Raw genomic sequence first — 21,651 nt, forward strand, 5'->3', positions numbered from 1 at the left:
GTCATAATATTTCATATGGGTGAATTCCCTTTCCGCCATCTGGTCAGAATCCAGGTTCAGCAGCATTATTTGGCTGGAACCTGCCCAGCAGGTTAGGGTTAAATATATTTTTGAAAGGGATTTGGATGCTCTGTAGAACATTTGACTGTATATGTTACTCATCTCAGTACATACACATATACTTATTGAGTGGAAGATGTAGAAAGAAGATTGTCTTTACCCTGCCCTCCATCGATTTCTATTTCTCTCTAAGCCGATTCCCCAAATCCTGACTACTACTAATGCCATGGACACGCTACACGACTTTCAAAGTCGTCAGCTCTCTGTTCTGTTCACACTACACAACTTTTTGTCTTGTGATAAGGAATCTCGCAGTCTTGTGGTTTGCACACTACATGACTGATCTGCGACAGGGGGTTACACATAACAAGATCTTCACCAGGAGGAATCCCCGACGATTGTGTCGGGTCTCTAAACAAAATGAAACTAACAAAAGGTTTTGTCACAAAAACACACGCGAGAAGTGACATTAGAAATGACGCGTTCCCTGCGTGAGACAGAATTATTTGTTTTTTTACTATATTGTTTATCACTGCAAAAAAAAAGAATAAAAGCAGAATTTAGATAAGAACTATATTTAAAAACCTAGAGAAGAAAAGTAAAATAGGTATGTTGTGTGTTTATGGCTGCTGCTCCATGCACTCCTGTCTCTGTTTCTCCTTCTCGACTCCTTGCTAAACACTAGGACGTTGTATTAAACCCTGTGGACGACTAAGCCATGATCGTGGCCCATATTCACAAAACATCGACAACACTTAAGGATAAAAGTAGCTCCAAACTTTCTGAATTAGCAGAACTCTTAAAAATAAATGTCTTAATTTTAGTAATTAATTTTAGAACTCCTAAATGTTTGGTCTAAGAGTATGTGTACACTACACTAAGACCAAATCACAAACAATTCGAAAAACAATCTGCCTCGTAATCGTGTCAACATTTTAGAAGCATTTAATGATACTGAGCTTTGAAAAAGGTATAGCCTTGATCGCGAGGGTATTATGATAATTGCAGAGCTATTGAGGAATGCAGTCACTGCACCAACAAACAGAAAGAACCCAATAACACCGGAGATCCAGGTTCTAACAACTCTACCCTTCTTGGCAACAGGGAAAATGCAGCTATGCAGAGCAGACAATCTAGGTATATCTCAGTCATCTGTCGGTAGAATATTACATCAAACAATAAAAGTCCTCTCCAGATCCCACATCGTCTGATAATTCATACGGTTTCCAGCTCCCCAATAATTGCTGCCTGGGTATCTAGGACAGGTGACTTGCTGTTGTAGCAGTTTTAGAAGATGGTTGATTTACGTGTGCACTAACATACGAGTTTTCAGAGTCACGGGCAGTCGTTCCGTCGATTTTTTGTATTGATTTGCGAGCAACAATGTGAGTTACGAAGAGCGAGCTTCAGGTACGCAGCCGCTAGTTGGCTTGCCGAGCGAATGCGGCCAGCATTCTCGTTCACTTCACGTGGTTACCTGAGCGTGGAAGCATCTCTTTTGTGTTTTGTGCTCGCGTTTTGTGCTTTTTGTGCAGTTATTTTGCCAATTTTATTTTGCTTTCTAACCATGGGTCCTAAGAAAGTAAGTGCTGAGAAGAAGAAGCGGATGATGTCGATTGAATTAAAGCATGAAATAGTAGAAAAACATGAGCGATTCTCTTCGACATTCTCTTTTATTCTGTTTTATCATGTTTTTATACAATATTTGTTATTTATAAATACATTTTTCTTATTTAAAAACACGTAACAAAAAAAAATTGGGGTGGTTTTTTGGGGGCTGGAACTGATTAATGGCATTTCAATTAATTTCAATGGGGAAAATTGATTTGCTATATGAGCAGATTGAATTACGAGCTCTGTCAAGGAAAGAATTAAACTTGTAAGTCAAAGTACCACTGTCATTTGTAAAATATTAACATGTAAAAAACGCGCTTAGAAATGTCAATAAACCCCATTTGCTGCATTTCATTGGCAACCCCCCCTTAAGAGCCAAATGCGTTCCATTTCTTCTGTTCAGGAAATCATGGACACCTATAGTAAATGTATGTTTGTTTGGCAAACTTTTAAATACAGGAGCTCAAACTACAGAGAAGTTTATGCTGCGCTCCGTGGAAAATCGGACCTCTGGGGAACCGGACCTCCTACTGTGAAAGGTGCAAAGAAACTGGCCATTTAAGTCGAAGTTCCAACTCAGAAATTCGGGTGAAGGTCTCCCAGGCCCGAGTTTGCTGAGGCGACGGACCCAGATGTCACAGCAACATGGCGGCACGCACTCGCAGCCCATTATCCCAAACTTTGATTGGCTATCTGCCCAGTCAGAGGCGGGACATTGTTTGAATTGTTTGACGAGTAAACCAAACTTTTGTTTATAGGTGAAATTCAGTCTTAAACCTGAGAGGCAGTAATATGCCAAAGTACTGTCTAGCCTGCAGAAAAAAACGTAGAGAAGAATAAGAATAAGAACAATAAGATCAACCACATCTCAGCAAGTCTCCGGGCATTCCGGGCTACATGTGTTACCCTGGGCTTGTCTCGTTACTTGTCGTGACTGAAAGATGTGAGTAGACTTTGTGATATGCCAGGGTTTCAAAAACGTATTAGCAACACTCCCTCTCGCTCGCTGTGAATTCTCCGGAGAACAGCCTCGTCTATTCACACATACAGTACACTCCAAATCGCACGACACAGACTTGGTACTAGGGTGCTGGCAGGGTAAAGTCCAATTAATGTCCGGTCCGTTCAGGACGTTCAGTATGCGGTGCATGTGTGGAAGCAGATGAAGCTAGTGTGAGTTCAGGTCTCTGTTAGTGAGATTACTGCCAACCAACTACACTGCGGCGCATTTGAAATTTTGTACAATTTTGTCGAGTACATATTTTGTCCACGCAGGCTTATTTACTTTGATTTTGTTGGCACTTTAGACTGTGACTGTATTTTTCGGTTGTTTTCTTGTGTAGGTACAGTAGCCGACTTCAGAAGGTACAATTTCCTTCAGGAATGAAGTACGGAAGCTTCACATGCGCATGGCGCCACTCTGTTGTGTCGCGATCGGTAGCTCTACCTGTCTTTGAGATCCACCTTTAAACCCAGGGGTGTAAGACACCATCGTGTCAGTAATTCAAGGAGGCGGGTACAATTCATGCTGCGAATTCATTGTTTTTATTCAGCTCAAATAAAAACAGGCGCACTCCCCTCTGGGCTCCTTCCGGACTACAAAACGTCAAGGAGGAGCGCCGCACGTGCCCCTCCTTATATGGCAGCGGCGATAAACACAGACTCCGACTCTGACCGATAGTTACCTCCTGTGCTGCTGCTCCGCGGCTCCGCATTGGGCAGCGCGATAAAACCCCGGTGGGAGAGAAGGGGCAGTTCTGTCAAAGGCAAAGGGCAGCTGAGAGAGCACTGTCGGCGGAGGAGAGAGGGAGCAGGAGAGAAGAGAAGAGGAGGGAGAAGGATAAAAGTTCCCACCTTTAGTCTTTCGCTTAATACGGGGGATTTACGATTCATGAGTGGAAGGAATAGCCGCCGCTGCTGAGTTCGCGATAAAGGTGAGTGGATTTTGAGTTGCGTGTTTTTTGTTTTGATTGGAATGACTTTCTTTGTTTTTCTGCCGTCGCTATAATTATTTTTATGATAATAAAAAAAATACATTACGACTAACTACATTTGTACATCGTGTGTATTCCTTTGTCCCCCTTCATCCGAATATGATGATTGAGTCACTGTATAACCACTTGGGAAGTTGTTTGTTCACGTTGAACGATAGTGCCGTGGAAAATGTATAATTTTTAATTGAGGATACATAGCAAGAAACAGAAATACATAAACAATATGGCTTAATGCTGTTGTTTTTTCCCCCATCTTTTCCACCGTTCGCGTAGCATCTGTGGCTCTTCTTACAATGACCGAGAGTAACCCCCCCCCCCCCCCCCCGACCCCATCTAATCTCGCTCAGAACAATGAAACACGCAGAAATTAGTCTGACATTTATTTGTATCATCGCATCGACCGTGACATCGCTCCAAACGAATTGCACTCGTTTTGTGTGATGTATTTTCATTCATGGTAAACCTCGTATTTGCCCCCCCAAAAAAACTGTTCGTTTTTATTAAACAAAGCACCGTTATTTGGGGTATTATTTTAGTTATGGTTATGATATGGTCAATGAAACAGTATATACGATTATTTCGAAAAGAACAATTCCATGTTTTTTATTTATTTATTTATTTATTTATTTATTTATTTATTTATTTATTTATTTATTTATTTATTGGGGGGGGGGGGGTGGTGTCTGTGTTACTGTGCGTTATAACACGTGAGTGAAAATTGATGGTAAACAAGTGTAATGACTCCAATACCATTTTTCACCACCAGGGGCGCTTTGCACCATTTGGGCTCGCCGGTCACCGTGAAGCGCTCCGGAGAGCGTCCGTTATTTGTCGAAAACAATCATTCCCAAATCCAAAGAGTGATGTCAATAGCCTACATGGGCGCCATATCAGACCGTTTCTCACAAGGATTTGACTCAGTTTGACAAATAATGAACCTCATAGAAGGTGTCAATTGAGTGTTGACTGACGCACTTATAGAACGGAGAGGCTGCACTTGTTGGAATGTTGCTATTTATCTGCCATTGCTCAGAATTGAACCCAGCAGTTTTGTAAGTAATGGGAAAACGGCCCATTTACGTGTATGGGAATTATTATTAATATTATTATTATATACATTTTTTTTTTGAGAATTCAAATGTGATTCATCACAATGATTTATCTTTCAATTGGCAGCATTGAGTGAGTCTGGCTGTGGTCCTTATCAGATCCTCTTTTTTATGATAAAGCGTTTATTGTGTCGATCGCGATCTTTACTTGTTTTGTACAAAGAGACATACATTAGCTCCGCCCTGTTCTGTTTCAGTGATGATCTATTTCCGTACAATGTGAGTTATGTTCGTCGTTTTAATTATGTTTATTTATGTGCGTTAAGTAAGAACACACAAGCTATGGATTTTTTGTCTGAAAGTACATCTTTCAGCGCCAACCACAGATGTGTGCGTGTGTGTTTATTGTCTGTAGATCCCAAAGTCCCTGTTTTTTTTTTGCTTGTGACATTGATTAATTCAACCTCCATTACTTAAACAGACTAGTTTAGAATATGTTATTTGTCTTCCTCATAATATCAGCTCATTATGCATTAAGTTGAAAGAGGAAGATGAGGAAATGTTACAGAGTAAGAGCTTTATAAGTAATAATATGCCCTACACTCTTATCTGTCACAATATTAAAATTGCAAATCTATTAAATGCACAAATAGTGCTTACAGGCAAAAAAATAAAATAAATAAGGTATGAATTATAGAGGGGGTGCTTGTATGGCACTGTAAAGTTTTGATGGTGGATAAACAGCTGTTTTCCAAACAAGATTTCTGGCATATGTGTTCTAGGACCAAAGTTAAGTGAATATTTGCACTAAAGCGGTTGCGCAAAATGTTGATCTCCCACTTAGAGACCAATATCTATCATTTAGAAACTCGTTAACTTTGGGAAAAGGGATTTATTTTGACCCTTTCCTTCAGTCTTTCTTTTCCATTCTGCTGATCCACTGTGTGTCACTAGACAGGAAGTCACGCAGGTTCAACAGGATTTCCCTTTGATCAAACTTTTTGGCAACCTGTAGGAAACTTTCAACAAGAAATGTAGCATTTGTAGATATTTCTTGATCTGCTTGATGAGCTTTGACCTTCTTTGAGCTTTGAGTGGCATGCACTGTTGTGCAAACCAGGTTCGATCTCACATCCAATAATGGTTGATTACACACCTCCATACAAAAGACGTGCCGCCACACAGATACACACAAACAGTCGTGCCAAGTCGACTTGGCGCTTTGGGTCTCACGGACGCATTCACCGCCAAACTGGGATAAAATTAAAATGTAACTGTGAAAATCAACGGGTACGAGCTAAAGTTGGGCTTTGAGCAACAAAGATTCTTTGTTGTTCATCTGTTATTTAACAATGTCATCAGTTTGTAAATATATCTAATTGAGTAGTACCTAATGAGTAAATTACACTTAGAGAGTTAGAATTCATGAAATTACTTGATCAATGAATTCCTTTGATTTAAATACCACTCTTATAGAAGTGTTGGCTCACTTTCTTAACTTTGTGAACACCGTTGGCCACTACTTATGCTGTGGTTCTCAATTGAAAATATTTACATGAAAGAAAATTGTGACCAGAAATTGGTGCCTCAGAGTCGAACAAACTCCTATCTATCACTATGTGTCATCGAGGGAATTGCCAACAACTTTTACCCTAGATCCAAAAGAACCCCCCCCCCCCCCCCCCCGGCCTTTGGACATTATTTCAAGGCCAACGTCAAACCTACCCAGACCCACTCTTTCCCTTTCATTCATTATTTCTCTCCCTGCATTCCCAGTTTGGTCTTTTGGCGTTTTTGGAGTCTGTGCCATCGTGATAGTAGATTTTTACGTGAATCTCTTCTCGGGTACATTTGAGATTTTTGTAGCTCTCTGCTTATTCCGGGGTTGGTTTTCCAATTGGAAATGTTATTTTATTAACTTGTGGTATGATATCCACAGATTCAACCTGTCTTAGCTCTTTTCGTATACCTTCTCACACTACTAGTCTTTCTACAAGACTTATTTCGTGTCCAGCAACTTATTGGTGTTGTTCATCTCTTATCATAGATCACGGCAGACAGTGTGATCTCTGAGTTTGCTGTTGACTCTCTCACTCTCTCTCTCTCTCTCTCTCTCTCTCTCTTTCTCTCTCTCTCACTGTTTTCTTTCTTTTAAAATTCTCTCTCTCTCCGCTTCGACAGGAGTGGAGGAGCGAGCCCAGAGCAGCAGGCGACATGGCGGTATCCACTCAGCTCAGTTTACTGCTGTGGAAGAACTTCACCTACCGCCGCAGACAGACTGTAAGTCCCTTTTTCGTTTAAAGCCATCACAGTTGTTCCTTATGAGGCGCTGAAACGTGAGCGCCTCGGTTAGAGATGTAAAGATTTTCTTTTTTGAATTTACTTGGAACAAACTACTTTCTGTCTGACACTTAAAGCTTAATTCAAAGCAGATTGTTTCCATTGCCTTCTGGTGTCAGTGGTTGTTGCTTGGGCACATTCTGACTCAGTGGCATCTTGTTTCAATGTTCGCCGCTGACGGTGCCAGCAAGATGATGTTTAGGAAAGACAACTCTCCTGACAGTAAGATACATTACTAAAACCCCAATATAGGAGGTCTGTTCCCTCACTGGTCTTCTCGAGACGATTTCACTTTGAGTCAGAGCGGATTCTTGGCGTGCGGAATGCCAGTTTGTGGCCCGAACACCTACAGAGACCCACCACACCAACTAGTCACAGTAACCTCACAATGGTGGCCGTGACAACATGGTGATTTGGATAGAATATGCATTATTCCAAATGGAAATGAAGCACTACAGCTACAGATTTTCTGGGTCTGAGAAACCCTTTATATATATATATATATATATATATATATATATATATATATATATATATATACACACACACCTTACATTATATGTTATCACAATAACTACATGGCAACACTACAGTATGTGCAGCGTACGCTATCAGATGGAAAATTATTATTTGGAATACAACATGAAAATAATTTACTTCCATGACTGTAGGACACCACTGAAAGACAATAAGATTGCACTGTGCAAAAAACCCTGATTTGACCCAGCTACATACAACAAATTTTTTCAGGAACAGTAACAGCAAATTTAAAATATACTGGACCAAACTGATATAAAAGTCAAATTTCCCCAACATTTCCACATTGCATTTAAGCTCTTGTTGGCAAAAGCAGGAGGCCAGAAAACCACTGCTGTAAAACCATATGAAACAGATGGAGTCCTCCAACACTAGAGCCTCTCTCACTCTCTCTTTCTTTTGCTCTCTCTCTCTCTTCCCTCCTCTTAACCCATATACTTCACCCAGACTCATTTGGTGGGATTACTGCACACAAAGGACAACAGCTGACACCCCCAACCTGCTTCACAAACTACACACACACACAGATGTTCGAACAAACAAATGAGCCGTTTTGAAAAAGGCTGGTTAAGTTGGTGGTTTTTCAGTGTTTTCACATGTTGCCGAATGTGCTGACGTTTCACATGCCCCGAAATTCAGTCCGTTTTTCTGGTCAAAAGATGGTTTAACAAAGAAATAGATGTTTGCGGGAGAGGCAATAATAATTCATCTGAGATACGCATTCATACAAGGACTTATTTTTCTTCTCGCCTTCTCCTCACAGATTCAGCTGCTTGTGGAGATCGTCTGGCCTCTCTTCATTTTCTTCATTTTGATCTCAGTCCGAATGCACTACCCACCCTACGAACAGCATGAGTGTAAGAAAACGGGGAGAAGGGAGGGTGGGGATGGTAAACATTTAATTAAGTTCTTTTGATTTGGGAGTTTAGGATGGTCTGTTTTCCTGACTTTGCTGTGGTGAAGTTCAAATCTACCCTTTCCTGTTCATCCGTCCCACATTCTGACGACACAATGGGGGTAGATACATAAACTGATGAATGGACAATGCTATTGAGAAAATAGATTTGTTATTGCACAAGTTAAATCACTCAGTAATAATAATGACTATAAATAAGAAACTAGAATACCCATTACAGAAGCATTGTCTATTGAAAATAAAATTTCTCAATACTCTATTATCGTGACCTTATAGGCCATGAAAACAAACAGATTGCCCTCAACCGTAAACAGGGACAACGTTAAACTCTTTGAAGAACGTTGACATTATCTCCAATTACACCAAACAACCTCCATTTATGTGCAGCATTAGTCAAAGTGACCCAGGCAACTTGTACCTGTGTACAACCTCAAACGTCCCTTAAGAGAAATAGAACCTTCATCTGGCGACCTAGAGTTGACAATCAATTGAATTTAAAACCCTCTTCTTGTTTTTTGAGTCAATATTACCCTGGGTTCTGGAGAATGTTTGCCGTTCACCCGGTCTCATTAGTCAGGGAAGAGCATGAACACAAAACGTGAAAGAACTTGCTGTAGATAACCTTGCTGCATCATGGTGACAGATAAAATCCTCCCCTTGACCTTAGTCAACGGGGAAACTTGTTGTGTGCCCAAACCGTGGTGTGTTTTTCTCTGAAAGAAATTGGGATTCCACAGTTAAGCCATAGCTGTCAAGTTCACGACCGTACTCCCAGAAAGGTTATTGAGCACCAATCAATGATCGCAAAAGGGATATCCTGTTATGAGGCCATCCCCAAAAAGTCCCTCTCACCAGATAACCCAACTAATCGTTTTCTTTAAACCAAACAATTACTCAGCCAGTGCTATCCATAAGCAATCCATCCCACTGCCCTCTTTGGGACTTGATTTGAAACCACTTTATTCTAGGCACTGAATCGGCCAACTATTCTACGACCGACATGTCAGTCACCCAAGGTCTGCGTGTTATTATCATAGAGAGGCGGTCGGTCAATATTTGCTCACTCCCACACGAACATGTGACACAGGCTTAGACTCCAGGAAAAATGAATTGAAGAATCGTGAGTCAACGGTTGGTGGGTTCTTAACTTTGAACCCAAAGTTTTGTGTCCTGTCTTTCTCACTTGTTGGGAAACCTGAGAAATTCCTTCAGGTGGTAAAAGTTCCCTCCCTGCCCTGACATGAACTCATGAAACAATTGCAGAACACCCTCCAAAAGGGCTAATTAGGGCTGGAGCCCAATGGTCCCGAGCACAAAATGTGGCGAACCTACACACACATGTCAGAACTGGTGAAAAGGGCAATGTTCTGCAGCGATTGGGCTCGCGCATGGCCAGCGGGCTCCAACGGCGCCCCCAACCACAGGGCAAGTTTGGAATAAAGTTCCTTTGATGGTCACAAAATTCGAAGGGATCATTGCTCTCATCTTTAAGAACATGCTAAACATTTTTTTTCTAATTTTGTGCATCCTTTATAAATTTTACAAACACATGTTCCAGGCCTTTAGGATGCACAAAATCTCACAAAATTTTGCACCAATATTAGTTTAGTTTTGATTTCTCTTCGACTTCGATCTCTGTCCAACCTTTATACCCAGACACCTTTGACAGCAAACAACTGAGGGTGATCTTTAAGGATTGCTGCTTGTTTGGAAGTAGGTCAGGTTCAGGTAGTCTGTAAAGTGTATCGGTTTGAGTTAAAAGTCGACTGGCCTCTTGAATTTGTCGATACGGTTCTATATTAAGAGCTGTGTAATAGTTTGGCCTGAGTCAAGTGCGAGAGTTGATCATCTTCCTACGTAGTAAACTTCTATTTATGGCTTCATCACCCTTATTCGATCGTCTACACAAGACCTATGGTGTAAGTAATGAAGAGAGCGAGGTATCAGGCTGTTGAAGAAATGGGAACTCAAGAAATGCAACGTAAGGGATAAAACACACAGCTATTTGGCTATCAGCTAGTACACATTGTCGCCTAATATGTAAGTGTGTAAGCTTATATAGTTTCAAAGCGAACCAGTACTTCCACCATGGAACAGTGGGACCAAAGCAGGGACGTCATTCGTCACTGGAGCCAAGTCGCAACCCAATGCGGTCAACCCAATCTGCTCCCAACAAGCCGGCTAGCAATCTGACCTCCATCTCAAAATCAATGCTTATCTATTGTGCCCTGATACCGCCGAGCTACTGGGAATCCAGTTACCGGGGGAGCGGGCAGAAACGTGGCTGATTCAGGTGTTCAAAAGTTAGCTGTCTTTAAATAAGACCAAGAAAATCTGTAGCTGTAGTGCTTCATTTCCATTTGGAATAATGCATATTCTATCCAAATCTCCATGTTGTCATTTTAACAGACCGCTCTCAGATAGCTACTTTAGTACAAAGTTAGCCTAGGAGCTAATGTTTGACGGTTCTGGTTTCTGGTTGATGTTTCATCAAACCAGACCACCCTCGATCCTCAGGTCAACTGGGACACTCATTGACGCAGAAACTGGAAATGTCGTGCTGCCCTGAATTCCCAGTTATGAAACTTGGAGCTTATTCCGGAATTTGGGCTGAAGTTGTCACCTTGTTTACAATTCACCTCATAGTAAAATCTATATAGTCTTGGGTCCCAAAGTGGACATTTTGAAGCTCATTTTTAGCAATTAACCATGGGTAAGACAGAATGTCAGTTTTTTCAAATGTAGGAATTGTCTCCAAAATCGCTAATAACTGCTTTGTTGCCCCCCCCACAGTCGGAAGTTTGAAACATGAAGAAAGATCCCTTTTTGAGTTCCTCTTCTCTTTCCAGGCCACTTCCCCAACAAGGCCATGCCCTCCGCAGGTACCCTGCCGTGGGTGCAGGGCATCATTTGCAACGCCAACAACCCCTGCTTTCGTAACCCCACCCCTGGCGAGAGCCCGGGAATGGTGGGCAACTTCAACGACTCCATGTGAGTGAAATCCCCCCTTTCAAGACACTTTAAAGGACTCACTTTACCTCAATAACCAAATATGATAACATACAAATGCCCAACGCACTTTAGAGAAAGGTAGAGAGAATCTTGTTATAATACTTCACATTTAACAGCAATTATCTTGTAGTTACTGATAGAAGATAGATGTTGCTCGATTTGTAGTAATATCCGTCCTTCCTTCCATCCCAGAATCTCTCGTCTGTTCGTGGATGCCAAGAAGATCTTGCTGTACAGTCAGAATGACCGGAGCTTGGAGGGTTTCAAAGGCCTGGTCAGGGCTCTGAGGAAACTCCAAAGGAACACAGCAGGTAGGTTCATCTATCTGATGCTGTAGAGACCTTTATATCCCGGCTCGCCTTCTTAGCAAAAGTGCCACGTCAGTGTGGGAATCTTTTGTTTGACTGTATTTTCAGGGAAATTAAATAGATTATTATGAATTTTGACGTAAGCCCCAAATTTGATTCAATTTGACGCTAATCTTTTAATCCGTCATTGGAAACAAAGCACCGACCCAGACCCAGGAACCACGTTCACTAACCTAGTCACCTCAAATGGTGCTCCCGACATAAAATGGAGTTTGGGTTGAAGGGCGCCTTTTTTTGTTTTCATTATATTGTTTAGTTTTATTTATTTGTCACATTGTCATCGAGATCTGGAGTCAATTCTGCTTTAGATTTTCACACCAAACACTCACCAAATTTGCAATCGCAACCCTACTGAGCTGATCTAAAGCCCAGATGCTACTTACGTAGTGCCTGGCAGAGCGAGCCCTCCCCCCTTCTCTCTTTCTCTCGCTCTTCCTCTGTCGATTTCTGTCCTTATCACCGTCGGGCAGCTCTTCACGGCAGGTCCTCGCGCTGTCCCACCTCCAGCATCGGCCGGCCATCGTTCTATGCGGGGGGGGGGGGGGTAAGATGACAGAAAAGACGTTAAACACAGCCAGAAAAACAGTGTGCCACCCCCGTAAGCCAGACGCAGATCTAAGTGCCAATGTGGGGCTCAAACTAGTGTGTGTGTGTGTGTGTGTGTGTGTGTGTGTGTGTGTGTGTGTGTGTGTGTGTGTGTGTGTGTGTGTGCGTGCGTGCGTGCGTGCGTGCGTGCTTGTGTGCCTGTATCACACGCTCCGATCAGATGTGGCCTGCCGCTGATAGCTATATCACATGTTGACCGTATGCCCTCCCAGTCTCTCTAAACTCTCCCCAAAAGACATCCAATGTTTACGTCCACTGGCGATCTTCTGAAGCTCTTTCAATCCCCCATGGGACCAGAGAGAGATAGAGACAGATGGACAAATGGAGAGAAATCATTTTTGTTTATACGTTCCAACCTTAGCAGGCTGGGGGGGTCGCCTTTCGAAAATAAACAGCACATTGATGCCTTTAGATTCAGACCTGGCAGTTCTTTACAGTCATGCATGACTTTGGACTTACTCTCGCCACTGTGTGTTTACCAATTAAAAGTCTTGCTAACAGAGGAAGGCACCAACTCAATGAAGGTAACCCCCCCTTTCTGTTCCATAACAGCCGTTCAAGCACTCTGTCCCAAGGGCAAACCCGCAGTGGGGCGGGGGGCAAGCAAAACAGTTCAACAACGACTACGAACAGCATGAACGGAAGCCGCAAAACCTCCGCAGGAAGCCTAAATGAAGCAACCGAATGTATTTAAAAATAATGACCTCAATTTGGGCAAACAGACGACAACCAAAAGGACAGTGTCTGTTATGATTAGCGTTAAAATGGATTAGTGAAAAGGAAAATGTTGCTATGGCACTTGTTGTGCTCGCAGGACCAGTATCATCCCTTCAGGTATTACGCAACAAGGCGGAGAACTAAAAACTGTCTCGTCTTTTGTCTTGGACCGGGTTAAGAAATGGTTCTAAACAGCAGACTAGACTATATCATATCACGACATCAGTACAAGTTCTCCGGAAAATGGTTTCTATCCTCTGGACTCTCCAGGAAGTATGTTAGGATTTTGGCCTTGGGGTAAAATAGTGTCCAATCTTCTTCTAAGGCCTTGATCTGACTTCCTGTTTGTACATCCAGGAAATCCAGTAACGACCTCTATCCTAACCTCTATCTTCTATCCTTGGGAGGTTGCAATTCCTCGGGCAAACGAGTCGTCACGAGCGGAATGAGCACATCAAACCAGTTGTTCGTTGAGTGACACCAACAACCAGTCAAGAATCATCGATTGTTAAATGCACGGCGGTCTAATCGAATCCTCCCGAAATCCACGCCCAGACCGTCCCAGAGGGTGCATCACCTCACGTGTCGGTTAATTATTTAGGAGATTTAAGGGAGGGGGCTTGGGGCTTGGGGCTTGGGGGAGGTTCGAGGCCATATTTTCCCATACAGCAGATAGATAGAATTTGACTAAACCTGCACTTTGTCACTTTCTGATGCAGAGATGGCACGTTGTTTTGAATATGGATCAGCAAACTCAATGAAAATCAATTAAGTTATGTATCTCAGTAGGGGACAATTCACTTGGATAAGCAGAAATGGAGAAAAGTCATAATCCATCCAATAAAAGAGAACATTCTACTTGTTGTCTTGACGTCAAAAATATAGATTTGAAGTTTGTGTTTGACCTCGATAGTATCATCACTAGATGCTCCTCTTTGTTTGATTTCTCTTTGAAGATTCTCCAGCTTTTGTCTCAGCAGATAGATTTGCATAAAAGGAGCAAAATGTTTTGCACATTAACCTTCGCCCAGAGTTGCCGTTTTATCTGGTTGCCTTGTCAAAAAAAAAAAAAGATTTGTCAAATCGAGGCCACAGAGGTAGTCAACACTTTTCGCTGGCTGGATGTTCTAACACACGCACGCACGCACGCACGCACGCACGCACGCACGCACACAGGTGCTGTTGTACACTAGTGACGCAAGACCTTCCAACGATTCGTTCATATCGAACAAACCTTTGAAATTACTTCAGCAGTCGGCGTCGCAAGCTACTCAAAAGAAATAATGGGTTTTGATGGAATGAAATGGTTCTGAGGAGTCCATTCACACCAACACCTACTGAATCACATGAACGAAGAGTCGCAAAGTCTAACAAATCTCACTCATCTCTCTCAAGGGTCACTTGTCAAGAATAAAAAGTCTCCAAAAACGAGCCGAACATTTCATCACGTTAAAACAAAAGCATCTTCATCATACTTCCATTTGGTGGACTGGTTTCACTGCTTTATAGACTTACAGGGGCGGCCATCTTGACTCTGCCCACTCATTCAGAGACAGCTAGCTTAGCACAATGCTCACTAGAAGGTTAATTAAAAGTCCAGGCTATGACGGAGCACAAGGGTGTTACATAACAATAATCCGGCCACTCTCAGAGGCAGGTTGTCGGCGTTGTTATGTTCAAACTGGATCACCAAAAGGTAGGCAGTTATCAACACTGCTAGCGTCTACAGGCTTGCACTGCGCTGATACCAGATTCTTCCATAAATACCAGCTGATAAACCAGCTGGCACTGCCAGAACACACACCCACCCACACACACAAACACACACACACGGATAGGAATACACGTATAAACAGGTTAGGTTTGACAATTTCTTTTGTCGACTAAACTCGACAAACTCTCTGACCCTGGTCCTGAGAGGGATTAATCCACTTACCCAGAGAGTTTTACGCACACTAAAACGCACATATATACTGTACACAGGGGCTTACAAAAATTCCACCCGAGTCGAGGTAAGGTGAACACACACACACACACACACACACACACACACACACACGCACACACGCACACACACGCACACACACACACACACACACACACACACACACACACACACACACACTTTCCATTTCAGCTGAGGTTAAGGTAAAGGTCCCACGTTACGCCACTTAATCCTTTCTGGGAGCTGTAGTTTCCTGCTAGGAGGCTGATTAGGCCACATTAGCGCTCCCTCTAGATCCCTAGATGCTCTCCCAAGAGGCCCTGGGGCCACTCCAAACACACACACACACACACATATACCGTACATACAGTACACACACACATGCACTGTGCTTTTTTTCACTTCCTCCCCGGAGACTTGTGATCTCAGCAGCGGTAAAGTGTTTTCCTGTCACGGGGCAACCATATGATAGCAGTGCGAAGGATGGTCAGTTGAGGTGGAAGGTAAGCAGGAGAGCGTGAGGACGGGAGGGGAGGAAAATGCACAGGGGGAAAAAAAAAAGAGATGAGATGCGAGAAGAGGAGAAAAGGAGAGGAAAATAAAAGAGAGAGAGAGAGAGAGATTGGTCGGTCAGTCAGATATTTGGAACAAAGTCGAATGCCCGACAGTAACCCTGGTTTAATGCCACTGTTAGGAAAATGGGTATTTGCTGTGTGTGTGTGATCAAAACCGCCTCCAACTGGTTTAGTAAAGGACAGCCTGACTTCCTCGGAATGTGCCGCAGCACAATGCTTTCACCCAGAACTGTGTGTTCGTTTGTGTGTTAGACAATGTGATAGACCCAAGTGATAGACTATGTGGACATCTGAGGTTGCCGATTTCTAGACTTCTCTCGGGTCACTTGATTTGGGTTGAATCCTAACATTCGAGTTCACAAATCTCTCGTCCTTTCCTTTGGACGGGTCCATATAGGCCAAAAATATCTTAGCATGGGGTTTAATGTTTATAAGGTTTTTTTGTATTTTGGACTTTTTTAAGATAACAGGAAAAGAAAAGGCTATAACTTCAGCATCACAATTGATTAGGAAATGGTGTGTGTATGTACAAAACCCATATCAAACAATAGTCATACTAACAGTAGTAGTTTGTGAAATAGCAAAAATCAATTCCCCTCCAACATCTTAAGCAGTCCACAAGCCTGTAGTGTGTACGTGTGTGTGTGTGTGTGTGTGTGTGTGTGTGTGTGTGTGTGTGTGTGTGTGTGTGTGTGTGTGTGTGTGTGTGTGTGTGTGTGTGTGTGTGTGTGCGTGTGTGCGTGTGCGTGCGTGTTCTCCCAATGTAAATCCCGACTGCTTTGTCTCCCCTCTGTGTCTAGCCTTCAAGCTGAAGGACTTCCTGCGAGACAACGAGACCTTATCGCACTTCTTGCATCACAACGCCTCGCTGCCCCGCCACGCACTCCGTCAGATCGTGGAGGCCGACGTCAACCTTGAGAAGGTAGGACGCCCATCAGACCCGAGTCAATGACTTTGGGTCTATGTTTTGGAGCCAAGCCGGTCTGAACCAGCTCCATGACTGATTGACAGAAACATTGATTACCACGGCTGATCTAAATACAAAATCGAATTTTGTGCCCGATTTTTTGGGGGCTTTGATCCCTGTTTATCGCATACATACAAAATGGGAATTAGTTATTTTTTCATCAAAGAAGTATTCAGTAAAATAGTAGGTAGGTACTTTATATTGTCTTATCTTATTTTTCCCACCCTATATATTAATTTTTCAGCAAACAATCATATGTATTTAATTATTATTAATCAATTGATAAATTAATTCATAATAACTTTCAACTGTATTCATAAGGTCGTGTGTGCAAAAACACTGACATTAACCAAAATAATTGATAAATATTAAAATTCTAAAACAAATAAAGGAACATGTATTTTGTTAATGTCACTGACATGTAGGTTAACACATTACATAATACACGCATTACATGCAGTTTATTTCCAATGAACAATTTGGGATTGTGTTTATTATTTTCAATATAATAACTATAAATACAAACTTATTACATTGCCTAAATGTAGATACATACACTACTCACAAAAAGTTAGGGATATTTGGTAAAAAGTTCACGCTACAGTGATATTATATCATGAAAGTAGGGCATTTAAGTAGAAGCATGCAATGGTGATTTCCTCATCTCAAACAATTTATTGAAACAAAAGCCAACAACAGTGGTGGGTTTACCACAACAAAAAATGTCAATGTCTCAATAACTTGTCATGTGCCCTTGAGCATCAATTACAGCTTGACAACGACATCTCATGTTGTTCACAAGTCGACTTATTGTCTGCTGAGGCCTGGCCCCCCACTCTTCTTGAAGGGCGGCCCTCAGGTCATTGAGGTTCTGGGGTACAGAGTTACGAGCCTCTACACGGCCACTCAGCTGATCCTATAGGTTTTCTATGGGATTCAGGTCTGGAGAAAGTGCAGGCCACTCCATTTGAGGTGCCCCAGTCTCCAGCAGCCGTTCCCTAATGATGCAACCTCCATGAGACCGGAGCATTGTCGTCCATGAAGATGAAATGAGGCCTGTGTTGTTGATGCAGGGGCACAATGACTGGATTAATGATGTTATTCAGGTAGTATGGGCTTGTCACTGTACCATTCACAAAGTGAAGGGCAGTTCTACATTGACTAGACACACCTGCCCACACTGTAACACCACCACCACCAGCCAAGGCTCGTCCGGTGACAACAGTGGCTGATGCATAGCGCTCTCCTTGACGTCTCCAACATCGTTGGCGACCATCATTGCACTTTTAGTTTACCGTGCAGGTGCCGGTTGCAAGATCAGGCAGATAACTACCCTCTACTTTTGTCCTTGGCAGCTTCGAAAGTGCTACGTTCCGATGTTACGAGGTCCATTTTTTAACGCAGCATTGTGGTGAAGTTTGTGGTGAAATTTTGTGACTTGATGGACACCGTCGGCAGGGTCTAAATCCAATGAGCTTTGACAGTGTCCACCCGGGTCACACAACACACCCACTAATCCTTCAAACACCCACTGCAGTAAATATAACCTCCCCAGCCCCAGCTCTCAACACACACACACGCACGCATGCACGCATACACACACACACACACACACACACACACACACACACACACACACACACACACACACACACACACACATATATATATACACACACATACATACACTCATATATCCATCTGTCTCTATCTATCTCTCCCTCCTGTCTCGATCTATACCAGAATCAATAACCCATACTGTATTTTATTGGATCCCTTTTATCCTGTTCTCCTATTCCTCCTCTCCCTGGTTCCCATCACTCGCATGTTTCGATTGGACACATGCCTCCACCCCCCCGGGCCCCGCCTTACCCTCATTTTGCCTCACGTGCAGAGAGTGCAGAGCTCACACACTCGCTGTGCACACTCATGCACGTGCACACACACACACACGCACACACACACACATACACACACAGGAAAAAAATCAACAAGTACATTCTCAGAAGTATAAATCACACGAAGCATTAACAAGAAAATGCATCACATTGCAAAATCAGTATTTGTGATTAAATAAATTTTAACATGTTGGTTTTTGATTAATCTGGAGTGGGATTACCGTCCTCCCAATCCGCCAATCCCTACCCGTGTACCGCTGTAATTCCTGGTGGGTTTCCAATGGCTAGATTACGTGTTTGTTTTTATATGTATGTGTGTGTGTCTATGCGTCCATGGACAGACAGTATGACATAAGACCGACTGGTGGAGGATGTTTAAAGGTTACAAGCCTTTCTCTCCTTCTGTGCTTTCCCCCCGTTTCTCTCTCTCTCTCTCTCTCTCTCTCTCTCTCTCTCTCTCTCTCTCTCGAGCATCATAAGAGCAGTGTGTTCGGTAGAGTGTGTTCAGTTTAAACGCTGCAGTATTTTGGATAATAGAACAGAAAAAACTTTATTCTGTGTCATTCAGTAATCAAAGACTAAAGACCTCATCTTTCACACAGTCAGCGTTCCTTTCTTATTGAGAATAAAAAAAATAAAGAATAAATAGGCTGGACTTGAGCCAGAGCAATCTTTACAACATGATGTCATGGAGCTTGGTGATGTCTGGTGTCAGAGAGAATTCGAGTCTAGATGTCCCGGACATATTTTTTCTTCTCCTTGATAGCACGGCGCTATCTTCCTGAAAGCACTGTTTTCTGTTCTCAGGGAAGGACATTTGGAACAGAACTCCTTTTATACCTTTAAAGTTCAGAACAGCCAGCCTTTCTGTAAAACACTCAAAGCAAGGAACTTTTTCCCATGGTATTAAATGAAAACAGCATACAAGATGTCCAATGTTTAAATAAAATAAAAATAAAAACTATAAATGCTCAGTTGTTAAATTAAAGTGCAATATGACGCACGCATGATATGTTCTTCCTTTAAATATGGTAGTGAATGAAAAAATATGATTAGATCCGCCCCCAGTAACTGAATTGAATTTCACTAAGTAACCAATATCATGTTCAATTTCTCAAATTTATAAAAAAAACGAAATTTCATTAAAATCTGTTCAAAATTAAGTGATTTTAATCGTATATGTTTATTAGTGGATCTTGACCAGTTCAATATGGCGGGCGTGCAGACGCATAGTGGTGACATAAAGCTACGGCCACTGTATCCACAGCTCATTCACCACATGTCGTAAAGAAGCAGCAACATAGAGAGACGTACCGTAAAGAAATCGTTGCGCAAGTTCAGGTATCAGAATCTGTAACGGGAAGGAAAAAATGGTATCAGAAGATTTCAATTTTTTTCTAATTTTGCCCCACCCCCCCCAGGTCCTGACCAAAGGGTTCGGCTTCCATCTCAGAGACCTCTGCAATGGCACTTCCCTCGAAGAGTTTGTCCACATCGCTGACGGCAACGTGTCCCGCCTCACGCAGGAGATCATCTGCAAGTCATCCAGCGATTGGCTGGACCAGGCCCAGAGCCACTTCCTGTCCAACCTGGACTTCCTGAAACCCATTCGGGTGAGTCTATGGCCCTTTCTCAATCTGCGTTTTTGTCTGTACTTGTGTTCTTGTGGACTTGTGAAATGTCATCAGTCGCAGCCCAAGTACTGTTCCAATTCAAAGTACGCATCAAATCAAGTCCAGTCCAAATGCCCGGATGTGGACTTTCTCCGCCCATTTTATCGAGGATGCATCGGTGGTGACTTGTGTAAACTTGGGACAGCCAAGTATCCCACAATGCATTTCGCATAATGACCGTCCTGCGTCCTCCCGACCCCGGGAGTCTGTACTACCAAGTCCGCAAGTCCGGACTTCGCATACTTGGTATTGAGAAACGGCCTGTATGTCTAATCCATCTCCCGGTCGGTCATTTCATCGGAGGGGAAGTCTCTTTTTGGATCTGAATGGTGGATTTTCGGTGTGGCTGAATCACTCCGCTGTTGCCAGGATTGCACTGGACTTGGCAGCCAACGGCGAGTCTCTCTGGCTGACCTCCAAAGCAGGTTGAAGAAAGTCCTGCTCCGTCAAAACTGGGTCGCTTGGGATGGAAATCGATCTTTCATTATTGCCAAGAACACAAATGTTCGCGCTGATGTGTTCATAGAAAACATTTCTCGGGATGAGTCAAACAATCGGGTCTTGTCCTTTGTGAGCAACTAGTGAAATGTAGACGCTGATTTAGATTTAGAGGGACAACATCTCCATGCAATATGAGACACACACACACACACACACACACACACACACACATACACACACACACACACACACACACACACACACACACACACACACACACACACACACACACACACACACACACACACACACACACAGACACAAACACACAGAGTCTAGAGATGGTCAAGGACCTTGGATAACATCTGTGTGAACTCTAAGCTCAGAATTTTGACTCTGGACAGTAATGTTGTGTGAGAAGACACAGAAAGAGCTGAGGAATTCCAACCCCCACCCCACATACACACACATAAAGGCTCTGGCCCATTTGTGAGTCACTGTGGAGAACTCGGTGACCGGGGGTGAAGGGAAAACTGCGTTCTGGCTTTCCGCTCAGAGCTGTCGAGTAACCACTGGTTATCGGGTCTCATTTCCCCTCTACAGCTCGGTACAGAGACTTTGAGGGACAGGTGCTCAAAAAAAGAAAGAAATAGAAAAGGCACATGGACCCCCAGCTCTGGTTCTAGGCAATTTGACGCTCTGGGCAAACAGAGTAGCATTGCCGAGCAGCTGTGCCCACTTCGCAGGTGGGCCGAGGTTTGAGGCTCGTGAGGAGTTTCTTATATCTTTCCGAGACATTCTTTTTCTTACTTGTATGGAAATTGAAAAACGTAAACCAAACTCAGAGAATAGGAGCAGAGTTTTTTTTATTTCTCCTCCAGACAGCGTGTCCTTACTCCGTACTGTTCCAAAAAGCCTGTGCGTCCCCACTGTCGGGAC

The 21,651-nt window shown here is 42.9% G+C and overlaps 1 protein-coding gene across 1 annotated transcript in view; it reads left to right on the plus strand.

Annotated features, from left to right (window-relative positions):
* Positions 1-3,456: 3,456 nt before the first annotated feature.
* The window catches only part of LOC307228944 (phospholipid-transporting ATPase ABCA1-like), a 50,879-nt gene continuing 32,684 nt past the window's right edge, over positions 3,457-21,651 (plus strand). Inside the window, exons 1-7 of the mRNA XM_079998797.1 lie at positions 3,457-3,608; positions 6,899-6,997; positions 8,358-8,451; positions 11,360-11,501; positions 11,715-11,833; positions 16,534-16,655; positions 20,020-20,211. Of these exons, the coding sequence (XP_079854923.1) occupies positions 6,932-6,997; positions 8,358-8,451; positions 11,360-11,501; positions 11,715-11,833; positions 16,534-16,655; positions 20,020-20,211 (735 nt within the window). The 5' untranslated portion in view covers positions 3,457-3,608; positions 6,899-6,931. The remainder of the gene's footprint in view (positions 3,609-6,898; positions 6,998-8,357; positions 8,452-11,359; positions 11,502-11,714; positions 11,834-16,533; positions 16,656-20,019; positions 20,212-21,651) is intronic.

The sequence above is a fragment of the Zeus faber genome (assembly GCF_960531495.2).
Source record: "Zeus faber genome assembly, chromosome: 4".
In the NCBI taxonomy this organism is placed as follows: domain Eukaryota; kingdom Metazoa; phylum Chordata; class Actinopteri; order Zeiformes; family Zeidae; genus Zeus; species Zeus faber.